This window comes from Osmerus eperlanus, chromosome 14, assembly GCF_963692335.1.
Source record: "Osmerus eperlanus chromosome 14, fOsmEpe2.1, whole genome shotgun sequence".
NCBI lineage: Eukaryota > Metazoa > Chordata > Actinopteri > Osmeriformes > Osmeridae > Osmerus > Osmerus eperlanus.
The window spans coordinates 2,833,702-2,855,828 of NC_085031.1; the positions used below are offsets into that span (position 1 = coordinate 2,833,702).

Sequence of the window (22,127 nt, forward strand, 5' to 3'; positions counted from 1 at the left end):
TTGACACAGATACGCCTACCTCCTGGAGAGTGTTCTTGATCTGGCCAACTGTTGTGAAGGGGTTTTTCTTCACCAGGGAAAGAATTCTTCTGTCATCCACCACAGTTGTTTTCCGTGGTCTTCCGGGTCTTTTGGTGTTGCTGAGCTCACCAGTGCGTTCTTTCTTTTTAAGAATGTACCAAACAGTTGATTTGGCCACACCTAATGTTTTTGCTATCTCTCTGATAGGTTTGTTTTGATTTTTCAGCCTAACGATGGCTTGCTTCACTGATGGTGACAGCTCTTTGGACTTCATATTGAGAGTTGACAGCTACAGATTCCAAACACAAATACCATACTTGAAATGAACTCTAGACCTTTTATCTGCTCCTTGTCAATGAAATAACGAACTCCCATGAGGGAATAACATACACCTGGCCATGGAACAGCTGAGCAGCCAATTGTCCAATTACTTTTGGTCCCTTAAAAAGGGGGGGGCCACATATAAAATGTATTGTAATTCCTACACCGTTCACCTGATTTGGATGTAAATACCCTGAAATTAAAGCTGAAAGTCTGCACTTAAAGCACATCTTGATTGTTTAATTTCAAATCCATTGTGGTGGTATACAGAGCCAAAATGATGAAAATTGTGTCAATGTCCAAATATTTATGGACCTAACTGTATGTATTGTTGAAAATGTAACATTTGTATGTTTTCTTTTCTTTTGGAGAAGTGCAATAACAAATGCTGCATAATACATTTTCAAAGCTTGAGAAGGAGGAAAGCTATCTGTTTTAATGGTTTTATCAGTTGTGGTACCTACTGCAGTGATACAGTAACATTTTACAACTGTCAGTGATATGTCTTCATTATTGTCACATCCAAAACTAGTGCGTGTGTACGTTATGTTTGGTTTTCTACACAGTGGCACACACCCATGTGTATGTGTGTGAGAGTAGAGTCCAAGTGAACATTAGAGCATATAGAAGTTGGGAAGGATTCATGAAACACATTTTTGTTGTTATTTAAAAAAGCAAAATCGGACTTTGTGTTAAATTGTATTTCAGTGTATGAATCTCTTCATGATTCTTGCTGGTCAGAGTAACTTTGATGCTAACAGTTATAGACTACTGGGTCTGAGGCATGCAGTGTTCTCTGATGTCTATCTGTAAAACTGATGTACTCATAACTAAGGACACAACTAATAAATGCCTGTTTTTTTCTTTCATTTGCATTAGTTTTTGGTGTTCACTTATTTGCATCTTTCAGGCTTACTAAAACACTCTTGGAGGGGATCCAAGAGTGCTTTAGTAAGCACAGGTGAAGAAAGCACTTTACAAAGTAAGTAATGTTTTTTTCATTTCAACACACGTCCGGATAAAATATTTAGTCTTGTGAAATATCTTTACAGCTAAAGAATGATAGCTCTTTGACTTTGTACATGTATGTACTGTACAGCAAATTAGCGCCACCCTCCCAACTCCAATCATTAGAAAAATGTATTTTAATGATACTAGTCACATAATAGCCCTATCCCTGTTTGTCTGGATTTATGATTGATGGGATATTAGACTTTTTGATAGGATGTTTCTGCCAGTGTGAGTATTCACCAGACCAATAAGTAATTCTAAGGGATCAGTAACTCCTCATTGATTAAGCTCTTAGAGTACTGACCCCTGCTGCATGCTGGGAAATAATGATATCATCAGAGCAATCCTTATGTTTTTTTATGTTAGTTAATCATCCATTAGCTTGTTCTGGTGTGTATGTCAGAAGAATGTTTGTGACTATCGGTTTACTGTTTCAAAACATTAGTGTGTGTTTCACTGTCCTAGTGACATAGTATGACACTGAACTTGTTAATGAAGCTGTTAGATTCTCTGTCAGGACTGCTTCACAACTATCACATACTAGATGCATGCATGTTTGGTTCTGATATCATTGCTTGTGTCAAAAATGTTTTGGCAGGAGATGAACAATGGTAACGGTTTTAATGTTGTAGATGAGAAACAAGAAAGAAGGAGATACAAGTTTATCAAAGTTTTCATATGCCTGATCAAGGATGTAGGCTCAGGCTAAATAATGGGCTATGCTGGAAAAAAGGAAAAGAGAAGTAGAAAAAGCATCTTCATAGCTGCCAGATCTGCCCATATTTGGTGTTGTCTATGAGCTGGGGTGTGGCACCTTGGCAGCCAGACACTTAGCAGCAGCCCACTTTCTCCCACTTACCCCTGCAGATGACATCATTGGCTGTTCAGTTATTTGTAGAAAAGGAGACATGCTTTGCATGTAACTGTGACTGAAAGGAATGATGTCATTATTTCAGCGGAAAGGTCACTGTTTGGCAGAGAAACGTGTTCAGATCTGCTCTTGTGAGCCGGAATAATCACTCATTACTGTAATCACTTATTAGACAGGTTACATGGAGATTTGTAGTGCCGTCTCCGCCTTTGTAAGAGGAAGTTACAGTGGCACGCAATGCGGGATGGCAATAGGGTACTAAAGGGCATAGTAAATGGGATGACTACTACAACTACATCAATATTTCAGTGGAATATTTGGCTGGTGAAAATAACTCTGCCAGTCTCTGTCTGTTTCGAAGTAGTTGATCATATTAGTATATTAATATTAGGTTTTGATGCGCCCCTCTTCTGTTTCCCTCCCTGGGATATTCAATTAAAGCGATCGTATGTCTACCTGAAGGGATCTGAAGATCAATGAAGACAACGCAACCTGACTGCAACACAACCTGACCTCAAAAACCTGCCAGAACCTAACCTGACCACAATCCAGCCAAATTCAAAATGACAGTGACTATAAATGGCCATATTCATGGTGATATGTAATCCCTTCACTGTGTCAGAGAGCAGGGCTCTGGATGAGAAGAAGAATAACCTCTTGTAAGGAAGAAGATGGTTCCACAACTGACAAAAACACACTAAAAGCTCAAGTATACACACTCCAGTATTCTTTCTGTAGGCCAGGCTAGATCTGTTGGCAACTTTTTGTGGAATTAGCTAAATATTTACATTGTTTACTCTCAGATACAGTGCGTCATGGGAACAACTCTATGACCCTGTGACCTCTGAATTCTCTGTACCCACTGTGGTATCCTAGAGCAGGACTGGAAGCAAGACAGCTGTCTGGGTGTGGTTAACCAGGAGAAGAAAATGAGAAACCTGGTAAACACAGTAAACATTTTCTCTCATCTCTACTCTCCTGTGCTCCACCCCCCTAGGGCCCTAGGCAAGAGTTTTGACGGGGGAGAAGCAGGCAGAAACACATTCCCGGAAGAAGACACTCACAAATACATCAATGCTTACACACACACAAAAACACTCACCTACTTCATCACTAGCCTACGTCAAATTGGGGAAATTTGATTTGGTAATATGAGGGTGTTGTGTGTTTTCAGTGTCTGTCTCCTTCACTTTTCTGTTATCTCTGTGTGTCTATGTGAGTGACAGTGAGTAACCCGTGACACGTGTCTGTCTAGGACCAGACAAATACAGCATTTAGTTTGTAATTACGCCTTTGTTGCTTTGTCAGTGAGCAATCATGCGTGTTGCTGAATTCCTGTGTGTGTCTACCTGGGCTCATGCACAATGGGCTGTACCATGTGTTCCCAGCTAATAGACATGTGGAGTGTGTCAGAGCGACATTTGACCCGCAGGGCGATGGAGCTTACTGCACTGCCTGAAGCAGCCCAGGGAAGGTACCATCGGGCTATGGGTCTCCACTATATGTCCTCCTTCTCGGATGCTGAAGACTGCTGCGATGACACCAGCACCAGTAGCTCCCTCACCATGGAATGGCAGGCAGGGGCTGGGGACTGGTGTGCAGAACCCGAACTATGCACAACTCACTGAGCCTACAAAGATAAAAAAAAAACATACATTTACATTTAGTGATTTAGCAGACACTCTTATCCAGATCGACTTACAGTAAGTACAGGGACATTCCCCCCGAGGCACGTAGGGTGAAGTGCCTTGCCCAAGGACACAACGCCATCTGACCCCATACAGAAACAAATGGATGAAAACAGAAGAAACTGGAACCATGTACAAATGTTTGTGTGTGTGTGTTGTGAGGGTGTGTGCAAGAGAGTTGACTAGATTTATGGATTGGTTATTTGGTTATGGTTGATTATTTTTCTGAGGTGTCTGTGCTTGTTTATTTTTCAGTCTCTCAGAGGAGGGCTGTGTTGGAACGGTCTCTGAGCATCTCAAAAGAGAGGGGTAAAGTCATATCAAGATAACCCACTAAACCCAATCTGAGCTGGAAGAATGTATGTAGAAATTTCAGAATTGCAATTCAAATATCAAATCAAACCATGAACTGTAATAAATAAATAGACTTACTACATCAACACAGATTTTATAAATGTATTCTGTTCCTGTCTGAGGACAAATGTCTAATGTCTAGTGCAAATCACTTATGTGAGAAATGCCTGTTTGGTTCGTTGACATGAGGGTGATGAGAAAATCTCCCCACCTCACTGTGTATTCTATTCCAACCAGACACTGAGACCAAGAATACTTTTGGCTGAAATGAAGAATATCTGACACCATCTGTATATGAAAGGAGAAGACCAAACGTCTCATTTAATGGACAGAACTTTAAGAAAACTTTCCATCCCTTTTTTCACGCCTCAGGGGTCGTTTTATTGACCCAGCAGGAAACCTTCAGAGTTGGGAATGCAGGCAATCACGAACATGTTTTTTTTTGCTACAGCATGTTTCTCCTACAGCTTACCAGTTGATTGAAGTTTTGTTCAATCAAATGATCTCAAAAACATGTAGACATGCCATTTTTTAAATATTACATGTACATGTAGGCTATTCATTTATCAGACTTTAATCTAAAGCAGCACATAGGGCTAAAACTTAGACCTAAATCCAAGCATTTTGGTTCTATTGTTTGGCTCCTAAGCCTTACCAGGGCTGGTCTCAGAAAAATATTTTCTTCTTGGGTTGCTTTCACATTGGAGAGGAAACCGTTTACTTAGCATGTCCAGTTGATGTAAAAGTAACGCATGTTTGGTTCTGATATTATTGATTATTTATTATTGACAGTAATGATGAAAAACGGTAAGCTTGGTAAATCAAACCACTGCAGCAGAAGTTGCTAGGAGCTGGGATGGTTAAAACTGGTTCATATGGTGTCGCTTATGCGAGGGGCTGCAAAGCAGAAATCACACCACAGCAAAGATGTCACAGGGATTAGATTTATTCACGCATTTTACCACCTGCCTGTCTAACAACTGTGCTAGACTTGTAAACAGTAGGCCTACATGCAGGCCAAAAACAAAGTTCAACAACCACACACGCTTTCCGAAATTATCTTTTTTTTTTTATCGTCCCCCCCCCCAATGTTGACTCCATTGCTACGGCCTTGCTCTACACACAATAACGATTGAAACATGCAGGATCCTCCAGAAACAGTATTATGCAAAATGTTATAGTTGGGTTAATTAATAATAAGTTCAAAGTGTAAAATAATAAAACTGTGGTATTGATGTGCTTGGTAAAATCGAGTGGTCCAATTCCTTCCAACATTGGCATCTCCAGCTTTGCGCGTCTGAACAAACACATTATACACGCTCCACATAAACCGAGGCTTTTTTTTGGCTCGAGATAGCACTGACAGGGCACTATTAAAATTCCACCTCCGCAGCGGACTAACTTGCGTGAGACAGGGAGAGAGAGGGAGCAACTGAGAGATTGAGGAAGAGAGAGAGAGATGCTTCAGGGAGGGCAAACAAACCCTGCCAAAGTTAAAAAGCTCCAGAGCCAATTCCTCTCATTTACCAATTAACAAGCTGACAGCGCACACTTACTTAACCGACGTGGATTTCGGATTCTATTTTTCTGCTTCGGAAGAGAAAACATAGGAGTAATCATGTTGCTGAACACTGTGTTCTCATGCTTCGTCTTTTACAGTGTTCTCCTTGTATTGAAGATGTACATCATTGCCATCATAACTGGACAAATGAGGCTGCGCAAAAAGGTGAGTGGTGTCATGACATACCTATCAACCGGTTATGTTATCTATATCATATCAAGGCAAATCCCACGGCCTCTTTGTAGCCTACATACACGTTTTATCCCCGTTAAAGGCATTCGCGAACCCGGAGGACTCACTGAGGCACGGAGGCTTAGATCATTTCAGAAAGGACCCTGACGTAGAGCGGTGCAGAAGGTGAGACCCAAACTAGTCCTTTTGCACTTTTACTATCTAGAACTATCCATACACCTGCTTCATGCTGAACTTGATAACTGGTCTGTCCGGCTAAGGACTTGGACGTCAACAATGCTTTTAGACCTCCGACAAAGGAATTGACCCTCATTTGTATTCGTGGGTATGGATTATTTTACTAGTAATGGGCTAACACGTACCCCAAAGGAATCGACACTATTTTGTATTCGTGATATGAATATCCTAATTTTCATATTACTTAAAGTGCAAGCCCGGGGGCTGTGGGTAACTGTCTGTGTTTGTTTTAACTTGTCGGAAAAATCCGCGACGTCGGGTAAAACATGTTTTTCAAAGAAAACTTTCCATCCCTTTTTTGTCACCCCTCAGAGGTCGTTTTATTGACCCGGCAGGAAACCGGGTTGGGAATGCAGGCAATCACGAACATGTTTTTTTCAGCATGTTTCTCCTATAGCTTACCAGTTGGTTGAAGTTTTGCTCAATCAAATGATCTCATAAACATGTAGTCATGCCGTTTTTAAAATATTACATGTAGGCTACATGTAGGCTATTCATTTATCTGACTTTGATCTAAAGCAGCACATAGGACTAAAATTTAGACCCAAATCCAAGCATTTTGGTTCTATTGTTCGGCTCCTAAGTCTTATCAGGGCTGGTCTCAGCAAAATATTTTCTCAGGATTTGCTTTCACACTGGAGACTCTGGACTCTGGACTCTGGACATGCAAAGTTTCCTCTCCAGTGGAGAGGAAACAGTTACTTTGCATGTCCAGTTGATGTAAAAGTAACTGGACGACATTTTTTGGCAAGGGCTAGAAAGACTAGAGTTTACTTGGGTTAATTTGTCCTGTAAGACACACTTTTCCAGATCTATCTATTTAGTGATGATGGAACCATACTAAATAATGACCTGCAAACTCTCAGAATACATGAGATTCCCTCATGACAGGCAAGAATATAGGCTAGAGAAATATTGTTTCATATGTGAAACATTACTGTTGTGCCCTCTCTGGGAACTGAAGATTATCCACAATTATTGATTATTTTATTGTTGATTCTTTATGATTGTCAATGATTTGCACCTTATTTATTAATCATGGTCTTTATTATGAATTACTGATAGTACTCCTTGATGGCCTTAGCATAAGGAGACAGCAGCTGCCTGCAGATGTCATACTGTACAGACATACAGGAAACCCCTAAATTAATATTTTTATTTGAGTCACAAAATATATTTCACCCCGGGGTTTTAAAAATGCTGAAAGAATAATATATAAGATGAGGAAAGCAGCCTTTTGCTAAACCACAGATTTGCCTTGATTGCATTTGTCTTGATTGCCTAATCGAGAAAATTCCATCCGCGTGTGAATCAGTGGATGATGTATTTTTGTTTTCTGACCCTCTGTTTTTGATCAAGCCCAGGAAGGCTGCGTCAAAACAATTAAAATCTCAGTAAGATTTTTAATAAGAAACAGCTGTTTTACTGAGGCCATGATGATTGTATATTACAGCCCAGCACAACTTCCTCTTTGTAAATCTATCAACCTCTCTGTTTGCTTCTCTCTGTTTCAGGGCTCACCGTAACGACATGGAGAACATCCTCCCTTTCCTGTTCCTGGGTGCTGTCTACTCTCTAATTAGCCCATCTCTGTCTGTGGCGCGCTGTCACTTCCTAGTTTTCTTTGTAAGTCGTCTTGTTCACAGTATGGCATACCTGTGCGCCCTGCCAGCGCCCACACGTTCCCTGGCCTATGTTGTTGCCCAGGTGCCTTGCGTGTCAATGGCAGTGCAGGTCCTCATGGTGGTGGCCTCATACGCATGACTGTAGTGCTTCAATGCCACACTCTTAAAAGGGTGGCTAGTAGGTTGTTAAAGTTAATTTGTAAGATCGGATGCACAGGAACTACCATACATAGAATATGTAATTTGTCATTGTGTACCCTAGGAGCTACACTGGTGTGATGTTCTGTCCAAGTTAACGACCAACGTAATGTGTGACTCGTCGTAGAGGTCATTTTGCCTGCATACAGGCATCCAGTATCTCCCATGAAGGAGACCCTAAACACAGTACATACAGAAGGGAAAATAGAAGACTGCTGCTTTTTTAGCTGTCTATTCTATCTTCCTTTTTGTTACTGTCAAAATTGTGTTCTTGCTTTGTTGAATACTGTTTGACCACACTGTGTTTGTTGCTGGCTTATACTGCCTACGAATCCATGTCCAAGTCTTAAACACTCACTATCAGCAGGCAATGCTATATTTTAAAAGAAGATTGTAGTTTTTGAATGTATTTTAAAGGCACAAAATGAAGGTTATTTAATTACTCTTTTATCCTTTATTATGGATGGTTTAAAACTTGAGAACTCCAATGTGGGATGTTGTCCTACGTCTCAGCTCACAAGGGTTGTCCTACAACATGACCCAAAGAGCAGAGAGGTGATAACTGACAGCTCAGAGCCATATTTCCCTTTCATGAGTTTGTGTATTTACAAAGCAACGGCCACCATGTTGGCAACTGATCTTGCAATATGGGACTTCATTCTTACTAGAATATGAAGGCTGTCACTGCTCCTTTACACTTGGTTGCCCCAGACTGTGGAAAATAAACTATTTGTAAGTCGCCTTCATTAACCCTTGTGTTATCTTCGGGTCATTCTGACCCAACAGTCATTGTGACCCACCGTCGTATTGCGACAACTTTACCGCATACAAGAACAAAGTGAAGCATTTTCTTTTAACCGTTGGGCTGTCTCAGACCCCCCACATTGCGAAGGTTAAAAGAAAATTATTTTAATTTGTTTTTGTATTGGGTAAAATTGGGTAAACACAAAGATGGTTTGTTATGAACCTTTGGGTCATGTGACCCGAAGGCAGCACAAGGGTTAAGACAGAAGTCAGGGGCAGGCAACACTAATGCTTCTATTAGTATATCTGTAACATATGTAACATTTGTGAATTCTGAAGACATAAATTCAAATTCATATTTATGCTAAGTTATTTTGGACTGTGCTTTGTTATTGAATGTTTCTCTTGTTAAATGAAGAAACCAATGTTTTTGGCAGTGAGCTGAGATTTACACATCAATGAGGAGCCAAGTTTTCATAGACAAGTTAAAACAGTTTACTTGAATTGAATCTGCTCTGTTTCACTCTCTTGGATAATCCTTTAAGAACTATAATGGTTGCTTTACTCAAATGAGATGTAGCTCTGCCACTAAAGCAGTATTTTATTATATGTATATTTATTTAAATAAATGCATTTTCCAAAAGTACAGATTTAATCCTTGGCCTGCTTATTTGCCCAACATGGTAGTGTGTACCTTCGGAGCCACTGCTAGTGACTATTGCACTCATTTGGTTGTCTCTGGTCTGTAGTGGGGTAAAGACTTAGACATTCCTATGACCTGACAGAGGGGGAGGGAAAAGCAGTGCGGTTGTGTACGTGATATGATCTTTCTGGTTTCACTCTGTGTCTGGTGATGCAGAGTACAGGGCTGAGCTCCAACTTACCTCTTCCTTTTACATGATGCTCTGTGCTACAAGAGATCAACAGAAAGAATCTTGGAAGAATAAGTGTAAATCTAAGTGGTTGGGTTATTGAAAAGCTGTATTCTCCAATGTTTTAAAGGCTGGGGAGGTGGGGTACTGGTAATATTGGGTCTTGGGGAGCTGGAAAGATTGGAAGCTGAGTGGTAGGCGGCTGGAAGGCTTGACGCTGTAAATCTTAATGTTTGTCTGGGGAAATAAGAAGATGAGGCCAGAGAAGGAGAGAGAAACAGATGCAGCCAGGAGACCACAGCCATAGTCATGTTTATCTTTTTTGTCCCACACTCATCTATGTCTCATTCACATTAACACATGCACTGACACACATATGCCCTATGCTTTAACATAAGGTTGACGTGCAGACTATACAATCACAAACACTCATATTTTTTGTGTGTAGTCACTATGGTGTTCCTCACCATGACAAGTGGTTTTTACAATGAAATATCCCTTGTTTGAACTGTATACACACAACCTCTGTGTGACTTCAGTGTGTGTGTTTGCTTTGGGGTCTCAGGTCAGGACTTGCCCTTATTTCAAGGACATGTGAAGAGGAAGAGAAGAGAAAAGGTTTACCCCTATCTTGTTCCCTACCACCCTCTCTTTGTCAAACATTAGTTAATGGAACGGCAACTCAGTGGAATTTCAAAAACAACCATGGGAAACAAGGGAAAGTCCACACCAGGGTCTCAAACTCAAATTAAATGATGGTCAATGACCAGGTGGTTTTCTCCCAAGGGGAGAAAGAATTGTGTGGAGGTAGGAGGAACTGTCCCATGTTTGTCCAACAATTACTTTTAACCATATAATGGAGTTAGATATAACTGAGGTTCGGGAAGCTCAAGTTTGTTAAGACTAAGTACCCCATTAGGATGGGTCAGGACTGAACTGGACCAAAGGCTGGTGTATCAAAAATACAAGTAGTGTATTACAAGATATAAACAAATAACAAGCATGACAAAACAATAAACACTATAGGGGGTGTTGGACTATAGCAGGGCGAGATAAAAGAGGGCTACTGGGAGGGGAAGAAACCTGTGGGTAACTGTCCTTGAAGGCAGGCCTAGACGTGAACCGTACGAGCACAGCAAATGGTGTAAGGAACTCTATAGAAAAAAGCTAAGGATTATGAGTGGGTAATACCGGCACTTCCTTGCAATACATAGTTTTAAGCTTCCATCAGAATCACTGGAGGCTGGCCAAGTGGTTTGATTATGCCTGGACGATGTCCACCAATCTTTCCTCACCAGCCACAACTAGTTTGTGAAAAATACATTAACCCTCGTGCTGCCTTCGGGTCACATGACCCAAAGGTTCATAACGAACCATTGTTGTGTTTACCCAATTTTACCCAATACAAAAACAAATAAAAATAATTTTCTTTTAACCATTCCAATGTGGGGGGTCTGAGACAGCCCGACAGTTAAAAGAAAATGCTTCACTTTGTTTTTGTATGAGGTAAATTTGTCGCAATACTACGGTGGGTCACAATGACTGATGGGTCAGAATGACCCGAAGATAACACAAGGGTTAAGAATAGGTTTTTGAAAGGATTCCTTCTAGAACTTGGTCATTTATCATAAAATGTGTAAGAGGTTGGAATTAAAGCACACCGTGAAACTCTGGAAAACGATGCCTGAAGCATCTGAATAATGTTTTGACTGTTTGACCATGCGGTTTCCCAACAAACGGGAGCAGAGGATAAGTCGGATGTGTAGCGGGGTTTGCTCGTTTAAGAATAAATATACTTGATCTATAATCAGTTATTTAGTTAGGGGTGAGGACATCAAGAAACCTAGATTTAATATGTAATAATCAGTCTTCTGAAGGAATTAATTCATTTAAGGGTAGCGGGTCAAATAACGTGAGGGAACAGAATACGCAAGTTCAAATTATATACAAAGAGGAAGTAAATGGAAATATAATGAACAGTACAGGATATATTTGTTATTGGGTGTGCTCAAGCCTTCGGCGAGCACAACCATTGTTCTCTCACATATATATTATTTTTCTTCTTTCTTTTCCCACCCCTAAGGATCCGTCAATATTTGGACTACATAGACGACGTCGGTGTCAAAAGGTTCATCTTGGTGGCCATTGAGTTGCTTGTATTTTTATTTACGTTCCGTTGCACGGTTTAGGCTGAAATTAAGTTTTTGTGGCAAAAAAGTACATTTACATTTAAGCAAATCAAGACTTGCATGTACAGTAAGTAATGTCACATTAAATAAAGTATTTAAAGATCCTGTAAAGTAAATTCCACGTTTTGCTTTTAAGTACATTATATACGTGTGAAATGAGTTCCTGAAAGCATGGGCAAAGCGCTAAAACTTTGTCACACTGAAATGTGGAGTTAAACCGAAGAACAGTTTCTCTTCCGTTTTCAGATCAGGTTTTAATGGGCGGAGTCAAAAAATGCCCTAGCTACGTCATTTCGCCCTATCTACGTCAGATCACTCAATGGCTCCTCCTGCTGTACTGTTATTGTAGCCTACATCAGCTAGCTAGCTAGCTTCAGGATGTCTCCCACCACCTGCAACTGCATCTTCCCTAGATGCAAGAACTCCAGCTGCGCTGCAACGCCATTTAAGTTCCCTATTGATAATGAAAGGAAAAATAGGTGGATAGATTTTGTGAAGAGCCACGCTCATGGAAAGCTTCGGATAAACTCCAACAGCCGCCTCTGCACTGACCATTTCACGGCGGACAGTTTTAACATGGACCAGAGACAGATGGGGTTCACCAACACACGGCTTCTCTTGCAGCGCGGAGCCGTACTGAGCATCGCCCCTCCAGCCGTTCATCCTCCGGTCGCACCTGTATGGAACGCCGACAGGGTCAAATGTACTCCCGTTTAGGAAGCGCCTGCAGCTGTTTCATAAGCGGCTGCAGCCGTAAATGTGCAGGCGAAAGTTATATGGAACATTTACATTACATTTACATTTATTCATTTAGCAGACGCTTTTATCCAAAGCGACTTCCAAGAGAGAGCTTTACAAAGTGCATAGGTCACTGATCATAACAACGAGATAGCCACAAAACATTGCAAGTAGCCAAAACATGAAGCACACATTGTGAACAACCAAAATAAGTGCCAAAGGGAAGAACCATAAGAGCATGTAGTTAAACAAGTTACAATTAAACAACATGAACTGCTATAAGTGCAAGTGTACCTGTGGAAAAAAGCAAGCAACAATAATAAAAACAATATATCACAGCGAGTACAAAAATTTTAGTCAGTTACCACTAACCACAAGAGCAACAAGTCTCTAAGCAAGAGTCATTGTGATCCTTGAGGAAACTAACATCGGGTCAAGCGAACCATTCCTAAGTACCGTTGTACTCCCGGAACAAGTGCGTCTTGAGCCTTTTCTTGAAGGTGGAGAGACAGTCAGTGTCTCTGATGGAGGTGGGGAGTTGATTCCACCACTGGGGGGCCAGACAGGAGAAGAGCTTGTGTTGGGACCGGGCGGTCTTGAGCGGTGGGACCACCAGGCGGTTGTCTGAAGAAGACCGTAGGTGACGGGTGGGGGTGTAAGGCTGCAGGAGAGACTTGATGTAGACGGGTGCAGTCCCGTTCACTGCTCGGAAGGCCAATACCAGGGTCTTGAATCTGATACGGGCCATGATAGGTAGCCAGTGGAGAGAGATGAGGAGCGGGGTAACATGGGAGCGTCTGGGTAGATTGTAGACCAGGCGGGCCGCTGCGTTCTGAATCCTCTGAAGGGGGCGGGTTGCACATGCTGGAAGACCAGCGAGCAGCGAGTTGCAATAGTCCAACTTGGAGAGGACAAGTGCTTGGACTAGCAGCTGGGTGGAGTGCTCAGACAGGTATCTCCTGATCTTCCGGATGTTGTAGAGGGTGAATCTACACGACCGGGAGACCGCAGCAATGTGGGCCGTGAGGGAGAGCTCGTCGTCCATGGTAACCCCAAGGTTCCTGGCAGAGGATGAAGGGGTCACCGTCGCAGATCCCAGGGTGATTGAGAGATCGTGGGAGATGGAGGGTTTAGCCGGGATGATGAGAAGTTCTGTTTTGGCGAGGTTCAGCTGGAGGTGGTGCTCGTTCATCCAGGCGGAGATGTCTGTGAGGCAGGCCTCAATCCTAGCTGAGATCCCCGGATCGGTCGGGGGGAACGACAGGTACAGCTGCGTGTCGTCAGCTTAGCAGTGGTAGGAGAAGCCATGGGAGGTGATGATTGGTCCAAGTGAGGTGGTGTACAGAGAGAAGAGGAGGGGTCCAAGGACGGAGCCCTGTGGGACACCAGTGGAGAGCTGGCGAGGGCCTGACAGTTTGCCTCCCCAGGAAACCTGGTAGGATCTTCCCGACAGGTAGGATGAGATCCACTGGAGTGCAGTGCCAGTGATGCCCATCTCAGAAAGTCTGGCGAGCAGGATCTGGTGGTTAACCGTATCAAACGCTGCAGAAAGGTCCAGCAGAATGATGACGGATGACCTGGAAGCCGCTCTGGCAGACTGGAGGGCAGTGGTGACTGAAAGGAGGGCAGTCTCTGTGGAGTGGCCAGTCTTGAAGCCCGATTGGTTGGGGTCAAGCAGGTTGTTCTGAGAGAGAAAGTTAGACAGTTGGTTAGATACAGCACGTTCAATTGTTTTTGAAAGGAAGGGTAACAGTGATACCGGTCTGTAGTTCTGGAGAACGGCAGGGTTAAGGGAGGGTTTGAACGCCGACAGGGTCAAATGTACTCGTAATTTAAACGCGTATTTTTGATTGGACACCGTTTAGGAAGCGCCTGCAGCTGTTTCATAAGCGGCTGCAGCCGTAAATGTGCAGGCGAAAGTTACACATGAATGTACGCGTTAGTTAACGCTTGCAGGCGTTAAATAAACGCCTGTATATTTACACGTGCAATTGCAGGCGTTAAATAAACGCCTGTATATTTACACGTGCAATTGCAGGCGTTAAATAAACGCCTTTATATTTACACGTGCAATAGGCTCTGTGCACAATCGTACTGACGAACTTCCGCTGTAGCCCAAATTCGGCAAATCAGTTTCCGGTTTACTGGAGGCGATCACCCGCTTTGCCAAAATGTCCGGCTTTAGTAGATGTCTCCAAGACCTGCCTAAAATAAGCGTCAGTGACGTCCATCGCATCGTAAATGCTTGTTCCCCTGCTCCAACAAGCAAGCGGGACAAGGGATTCAAACTTTACATATCCAGTTATCTGCACAACTATGAGGGTAAGTAATTTAATGTGGTGTTCCGGCCGGCTAGCGGCTAAGCTAGTTAGCGATGTGTTAATTTTTAGTGTAGTATAGAATCTTGTTTTTCTTTATTTTAAACGCTAACTGTCCGTTTTTATGTATTATCATTTGTATTTCTGCCCCTCTCAGTTTCTAATAAAGATCAGGACACAGGGGAAGTCGTGGTCAGGGCATTGTGCTACAGGTCCATGAGGAAAGCTGAGAAACCTCACAGTTTGAGTGTATGGTGAAGTTAGGATTGATAAATTCAAGTTCAGGTTCAGGTTCAGCCAACACTTATAAGCTTGTTACTTTAATAACCCGGCGTTCCTAAAGTTCCTGGGGATTTAGCTAAGGTCATTTACGTTTATTATAACTCTCAAATATAATGATCTTCATTAGGCAGGTAAGTTTACCTAGCTGATCCCCTCCGGGTTAAATGTGTTCTTATTCAAGTTTTCCCTAACTGTCATTCATTTAAGATGCAATCTTGTGTTTAAGGTATTAGGCTATCATGTTTCAAAGAAAAACGATTATGGATGTTGATTTAATGCAGTTGGCATATTATACAACATACTCTAATCCAACATATAGAAATACATGACATTTGATCTGTGATTCTAGAATATTAGATATAGAAAATATTGTAAAAACAAGATTGTGTCCTAAAAGAATGGTTAAACAGTGACCAAGCTAAGATAAATAAGTATTTACTATGACATTTTAATTATGCAGGTGGTACTGAAAGATTCCAGTCCTGTGGAGCTGCTTCATCACAGCTGCACATGTGTTGCTGGAGCAGCTTTATGCAACCACTGTGTCGCTTTGCTGTTCCAGTCAGCACATTACTCTCAGCTGAAGGTGCCAGTGGTCCCTCCTGTGCTAAGCTGTACTGAAGGAGAACAGCAGTGGCACAAGCCCAGAACTTTGGTAAGTTTGCACTGTAATTACAGAGCTGTTGGATATATTTTCTAACTATATTAAACTTCTAACTGTATTGTGCTTAACTTGATAGGGTGTAAAGCCAGGCCCTGTGGATAAGATGGCTGTGCTTTCTGCTAAACCAAAGTGTAGAGCAAAGATGGTGTAAGGTAAAACCTGAATATTGTCGATGTATTCCAATATGTTGCCTATTTGAATTAAAATACCTGTGTGGATATGCCACTTTCCACTCATGAAAGTGTTATGTTCCACACAGGAGCACACTCTACAAAGGCCTCAGTGGGGAATTGCCTGATCTTACTGTTCTTCGGGTTAGTAGGGATTTCATATCAAACAATATACTAGTATTTCATGATTTTCTTTTTCCTCTCCTTTTGATTAAATGTACTATGACCCATCAATTATACAAACAAGTATTCTGCTTTTGAAGAAATAATTGATTGAACTGAAACAAAATAAATGTTTACACAAGGGTTCTTTATTATGAACTTATTTGTAATGGTGTCTGGCGTTGTGCATGATGCGCAACATATTGTGGCCATGAAAATGTATGGTATAATCATTTAGTTTGATATTGCTAATCATTATATTATTACATCCCTAGGTGACAGAGGCGTATAAAGATTTTTCTACAGCGGAGGCGCCGATGATCTGCAGCATGAGCATTAGCTGTGAAATTCCCCTGGTTGACTCTGCCCTTGGCAAGGTTCAAGCCGGAAGTCCATTGTCCTACCAACAACCAGCAACAGCAAAGAGAGATCTGTCCTTCCATGCTGCCCCACCACGTCCATCTATGCCTCTTCAGAATTACTGCCTACAGCCATCAAGTTGCATGTTTGTCTGTACTGAACCACAACAGCTACACCATAGGAGTCTGGAGGTCACCTGGGACATGGTGCACAAATTTGAATGTGCTACCAGAGCACAAAGTTCATGTACTGAATGGCATCAGCTAAGGAGGCATAGATTGACGGAGTCACGTTTCAGGGAGATCTGCCTGGTTGGAGAGAACTCTGAAGAAGGTCTGGCTAACCGGATACTGCAAGGGACACGGCAGCTATGAAGAGGGGGCTCGAATTAGAGGCAGATGCTATTTGGGAATATTGCCAAATGAAAAGGGTCAACCACTACCCCTGTGGATTGGTAATTCATCCTGACGCTCCTTGGCTGGGGGCGTCTCCAGACGGGTTAATCTTTGACCCTTCAGAGCCATGTCAGTTTGGGCTGATTGAGATGAAGTGCCCAAATGTTAAAAGCTATGTGGACTGCCCGTATCTCAAAATGAAGTCAGGCAAATTGGAGCTAAAAGAAAAGCATGCTTACTACTGGCAAGTACAGGGGCAGATGCTAATAACGGGAATGAGTTGGTGTGATTTTGTAGTCTCGGCTGAGGAAGATGTACTCATCCAAAGAATTTACAGAGACAATGATGTTTTGGATATAATCAGAGAGAAAGTAGACAGGTTTTATTTTTATGTCTACTTGCAGAAATGTGTAATGCTTCAGGATTGAGATAAAATAAGATCTGTTCTTTAATTTTCACTTTTAATGGTACGTTTTATGATTGAGATTATTTTATGTGAATGTTTGTGCATCTTTAACTTTCAATGGCAGATGTTTTCCATGATTAACCTTGCCTTCCCAAAAAGTAAACACAATAAAATGTGTGTGTGCCGTGAGCACGCCAAGAAATATTTATTATCTTGATATTAAAGGCAATAAAAATGATTTAATTTCATGAATTCTTTATGTTTAACAGAACAATAGTTATCATATTCCTCAGAAAAAGATTAAGCTACAATATCAAACTTCATATCTCCATTTCTTGACAAGAGGTCCATTTTGGTAATTTGAGAGGAGACAAGCGACAGTGAAGAGTTGGTTTATGCTCCCTGCAATGGAGAGAGGGATGGTGGTATCAAAGAGTTTATTTTCTTTAACTCTTCTGATCATCCTCTCGACATGCACCCTCAAACGGGCGATGGACTGCGTCTTCAGAACATCCACCTCTGGCATTTGGGCCCTCTTGGAGAGGAAGGCAGGACGATGAACAGTCCCAGGTACAAGGTCATCCACCAAGAATCCCTTGTCAACCATGATGGCCATGTCAGGCATTAAGAGTGGTGCAATCCCTGACTGACGAAACACCTCCTTGTCACTCATGGAACCCTCAAAGAGTGCTGAAACAAAACTCAGGGCTCCGTGAGGGGACATGCCCACCATGGCCTTAAAGGTGCAGTGGGACTTGTAGGTCGAGAAAACTTCGCTCTGAAGGAGCATGGATGACGGTGTTTGACACCGTAGCTCTGTACAGTCGAGGACCACCTGTGTGTCACTGTAGCTGCCATCAAAGTCGCGTGGAAGATGGGCCTTCACAGTTGCGGGAGACATCCATATACAGACTGAGCCCAGTAAGCTGTAGAGGAAGTTGGCCCAGGTCACGATGATTCGGCTGACGGTTGCTCGGTGGATGTTAAATCTATGACCCAACTCCCTCTGGGTACAGCCAGTGGACAGGTATGTCAGGAAGAGGAAGAGCTCATCTATTGGCAGCAGTTTCTGTGGGGAGAAGTGTTTAATGAGTGTTAGTTCAAAACCACCCTTTTAATGCTTAGGGATCTGTGTCTGTGTGTTTTTTGGGGCGATGGGTACTTACAGTTGGTCTGGTTAAAGGGCTTGCAGTTGTTGTGCTAGTGGCGTAGGTTTTCTTTGCTCTGGTGACCCTAATTATTTTGGCTGTTGCTGCCTCAATCAGGTTCCAAAACGCCATCAGATGCTCGTATGAGGGGAATCTAAAATACAGTATTACAATTGAAATCAGTTGTCTTGTCATACAAGCTTAAGAATAACATTAAATATCCCATGACATGCTGTTTTTGTATGCTTTTATATAGGCCCTAATGGTCCCCTAATATCTGAAGTCTCTTTCCCGAAATTCAGCCTTGGAACTCATTAATGTTAAATAACCTCCTAAAGTGAACATGTCATGAGACCTTTTAAGAAAAAAAGAGGAAATAATCAAGTTAAGAGAAGATGTTGATCTAATAACTAGCTTACCTGGTGTAAAATCTGATGTCTTCAGGAGACGAAGCAAACCGTTTCAGTCCAAAGTTGGAAAGATGATACGTTTGGACCTGCTCTCTCAGCGCCTCGAGTTCCCTCAACATATCTCCATACTGCTCCCTGTCCACACATACGGTACCGCTGGCCCCATAGTCGTGGTCCACGACCATCGGGACCATGGCGGGTTGCTCGCTGTCCTCCTCTGGCTCCGCCGGGTCAGGTTCCGGATTTGGTGGTCGAGATCGGCGCTCCCAAACACCGGCCCTTGACTTACTGGTGTATTTGTTCCACTCAAATAAAGAAGGAACAGAGCCTGCTGCCAAAACCCGTCTACCCTTAGCAGTAGTGACGATTTCATGGCCTTCGAAATGTCGACTGCAAACCTTGGTGTGTTGGGTCACCGAATATTCCACCCTCCTTATTTTGTGCAGCCACCGCGCACGAAGGCAGGTGTCCTTCGGGAAGCAGTGGAAGCTCAAATGGTTGTTATAACGGCCTGAAGCCGAGCAAAGTGGCACACAACAGTGTTCCTTAGACCCACGCACAGTACCTTGGAACTTAAATGTATCACGTACATTATATTTCTTTTTACTTTCTTTTTTCCGTACAACCGCACCACTCATCTTGTTGTTCGTTCACTAATGCGGATGAGGACAGGAAGTGAACCGGAAACTGATTTGCCGAATTTGGGATACGGCGGAAGTTCGTCAGTACGATTGTGCACAGAGCCTAATGCAAATCACTGCCCACAATTTCCCTAGGTCCTCCTGCAGTTATCTGGGCTAGTGTGATTTGATTCTTCCCTGTATTTTCAAGTACCAGCTCCTCCCCACTGTTGAAGCGGAAGATTCCAAAACAAGTTTAGCCCAGCACACAGAAGTTTGAAGGATGAGAAGATGGCAAGAAGGAACTTCCTAAGACAGTGTAAGCAGACACTAAATGACTGCACTCAGCTTTTGCTGTCGGATAACCCTGGACACGACGACCTTCAGTCCATGTTGACAAAGGTACAGTTTTTTCGAAATCATTATTTGTGACTTAATCGTAATCTTCACCGGCTAGCTAGGCTAACAGGGGTTTAACTTGGTCACTCGCTGTTCGGATAGCTTTTGTTTGTTTGTTTTTTAGCAATGGATTGCTACTGTGATACTTCTGCATTGCTAGCTAGCCAGTCACTGACTAGTCTAGACTGTTGGATAAAGACTAGCTATTTGCGTTTCGTTTTTATCCGTGAAAGCTGCCATGTTAAGGCTGGACAGTCCATATCCAACTGTCTGTCCCCTAGTTATGTAGCTAGCTAAACGAGTTAGCCTCAACCCCCAACCATCTGCTATCCTCAGTAGTCAGTACAGTAGGCTCCAGTGCTGCACATTCTTGAGATTCATTTTTTGTTGTTACCTAAAGTCGATTAGTCTAGCTAGCTGGTATTTTGAGGCAAAACCACTGCTGAAGGCAAGCAAGCTCAACCTTCAACCTAGGCGACTATTTGTTCACGTTCTTATGAGATATGGTCGATAAATTATTACTGGTTTAGATACAACAACAAAAAATACTAGCCTTGTCTACTTTAACACCATTGTCTTCTTTCAGGCTGGAAACAATGCAGCGAAGCCTAGAGTGGGCAAAGGGGTACGCTCTTAAATGTTGCTTCAGCAGACGGCCTGATAGCTGAAGTGTCCGAGCTCATGCAGGAGAGTCGCACCCATGATCGGCATGCACAACCAGGTGGGAACCATTTCAGTGGGGGTGGGTGCTCACAGCTCAGATAGTCCTTTGAGTTGTTTCACACATCGTTCACTTGCTGCCCATTGCATTTTCCCTTGTGCAGTATTTTTTACTGCCCTTGTTCAGTATTTGTTGTTAAATTGCAGTGGTATTTAACAGTGCATGCCTAGAGCTTGTGCAAGTTACAGTCTCTTAAATGTTGTAAGCAAAGCATTGTATTATTGTTGCAGCCAGTTCCGGTTACCAGGCTCCATTGACTTGGAGTGGAGCTAGAGGTGTCAGTTGGCTGAGCGGTGAGGGAATCGGGCTAGTAATCCAAAGGTTGCCAGTTCGATTCCCGGTCATGCCAACTGACGTTGTGTCCTTGGGCAAGGCACTTCACCCTACTTGCCTCGGGGGAATGTCCCCGTACTTACTGTAAGTCGCTCTGGATAAGAGCATCTGCTAAATGACTAAATGTAATGTAGAGGTGCTCCTCATTATCACATCACCGGAGAGCAACTGAGGGGTCTGATGATAGATGGCAGATATTCTTCACATGTTCCATTCTACACTCAAACCACATCTAAGGTCAGTTGTGCTTGGGGTTGAATGCTATGAAATGCAAAGCTTTTAAATGCATGGTTTCCACAATTTTGGCATGAATGGGTTGTCAATAATCAAGTACTCTAGTGATACATTGTCTCATCTGGGCATTGTCAATCTTTCTGTCTTGTCAGGCACTTTGCAATAACTTGAAGGCAGCTGCCTTCCCATCAATGTTGCAGAGGCTGCACAGAAGGTACAGTGTTGCTGCTCTGAATTCTTTATAACACATCGATGGAAACTACAGACTGAAGGTAGATGCTTGCTCACTCACTCACTCACTCACTTTCTTGGTATATCTTGGTTATTGAAACTGTAGGTTGTAACATCTCAAATGCTATCAGGTAGCTCACTTGTTTATCAATTAGAGCAAGAACTGACATGGATATGTGGATAAGAATAGTTTTATGATGTTGCTGCTACTTTGGTTATTGATACAGTAGTAGCACCTTGAAATATACATGCTTATATTGACAGTCCAATGTTATGTTTTTTCTAATGAAAATCTGCAGAGGGGACTGGTGCCTCTCAGTCCTTAAACCATGGTGGTTCCACTGGTTGCAGAAGTCTGCCATGTCTCTGTTGATTCAAGGCAGATACACATAGTGTCTATCCTCCACCTGAAATCACAAAAAACATAACATTGGACTGTCAATATAAGCATGTATATTTCAAGGTGCTACTACTGTATCAATAACCAAAGTAGCAGCAACATCATAAAACTATTCTTATCCACATATCCATGTCAGGTCTTGCTCTAATTGATAAACAAGTGAGCTACCTGATAGCATTTGAGATGTTACAACCTACAGTTTCAATAACCAAGATATACCAAGAAAGTGAGTGAGTGAGTGAGTGAGCGAGC

General features: G+C 42.4%; 1 protein-coding gene across 1 annotated transcript; it reads left to right on the top strand.

Annotated features, from left to right (window-relative positions):
• Positions 1–5,670: 5,670 nt before the first annotated feature.
• ptges (prostaglandin E synthase) lies at positions 5,671–9,471 on the top strand. The gene is made up of 4 exons (XM_062478594.1): positions 5,671–5,992; positions 6,102–6,184; positions 7,771–8,834; positions 9,090–9,471. The coding sequence occupies exons 1-3, from the start codon at positions 5,885–5,887 to the stop codon at positions 8,018–8,020; spliced, it is 441 nt and encodes a 146-aa protein (XP_062334578.1). The 5' UTR covers positions 5,671–5,884; the 3' UTR covers positions 8,021–8,834; positions 9,090–9,471.
• The last annotated feature ends 12,656 nt before the right edge of the window (positions 9,472–22,127 follow it).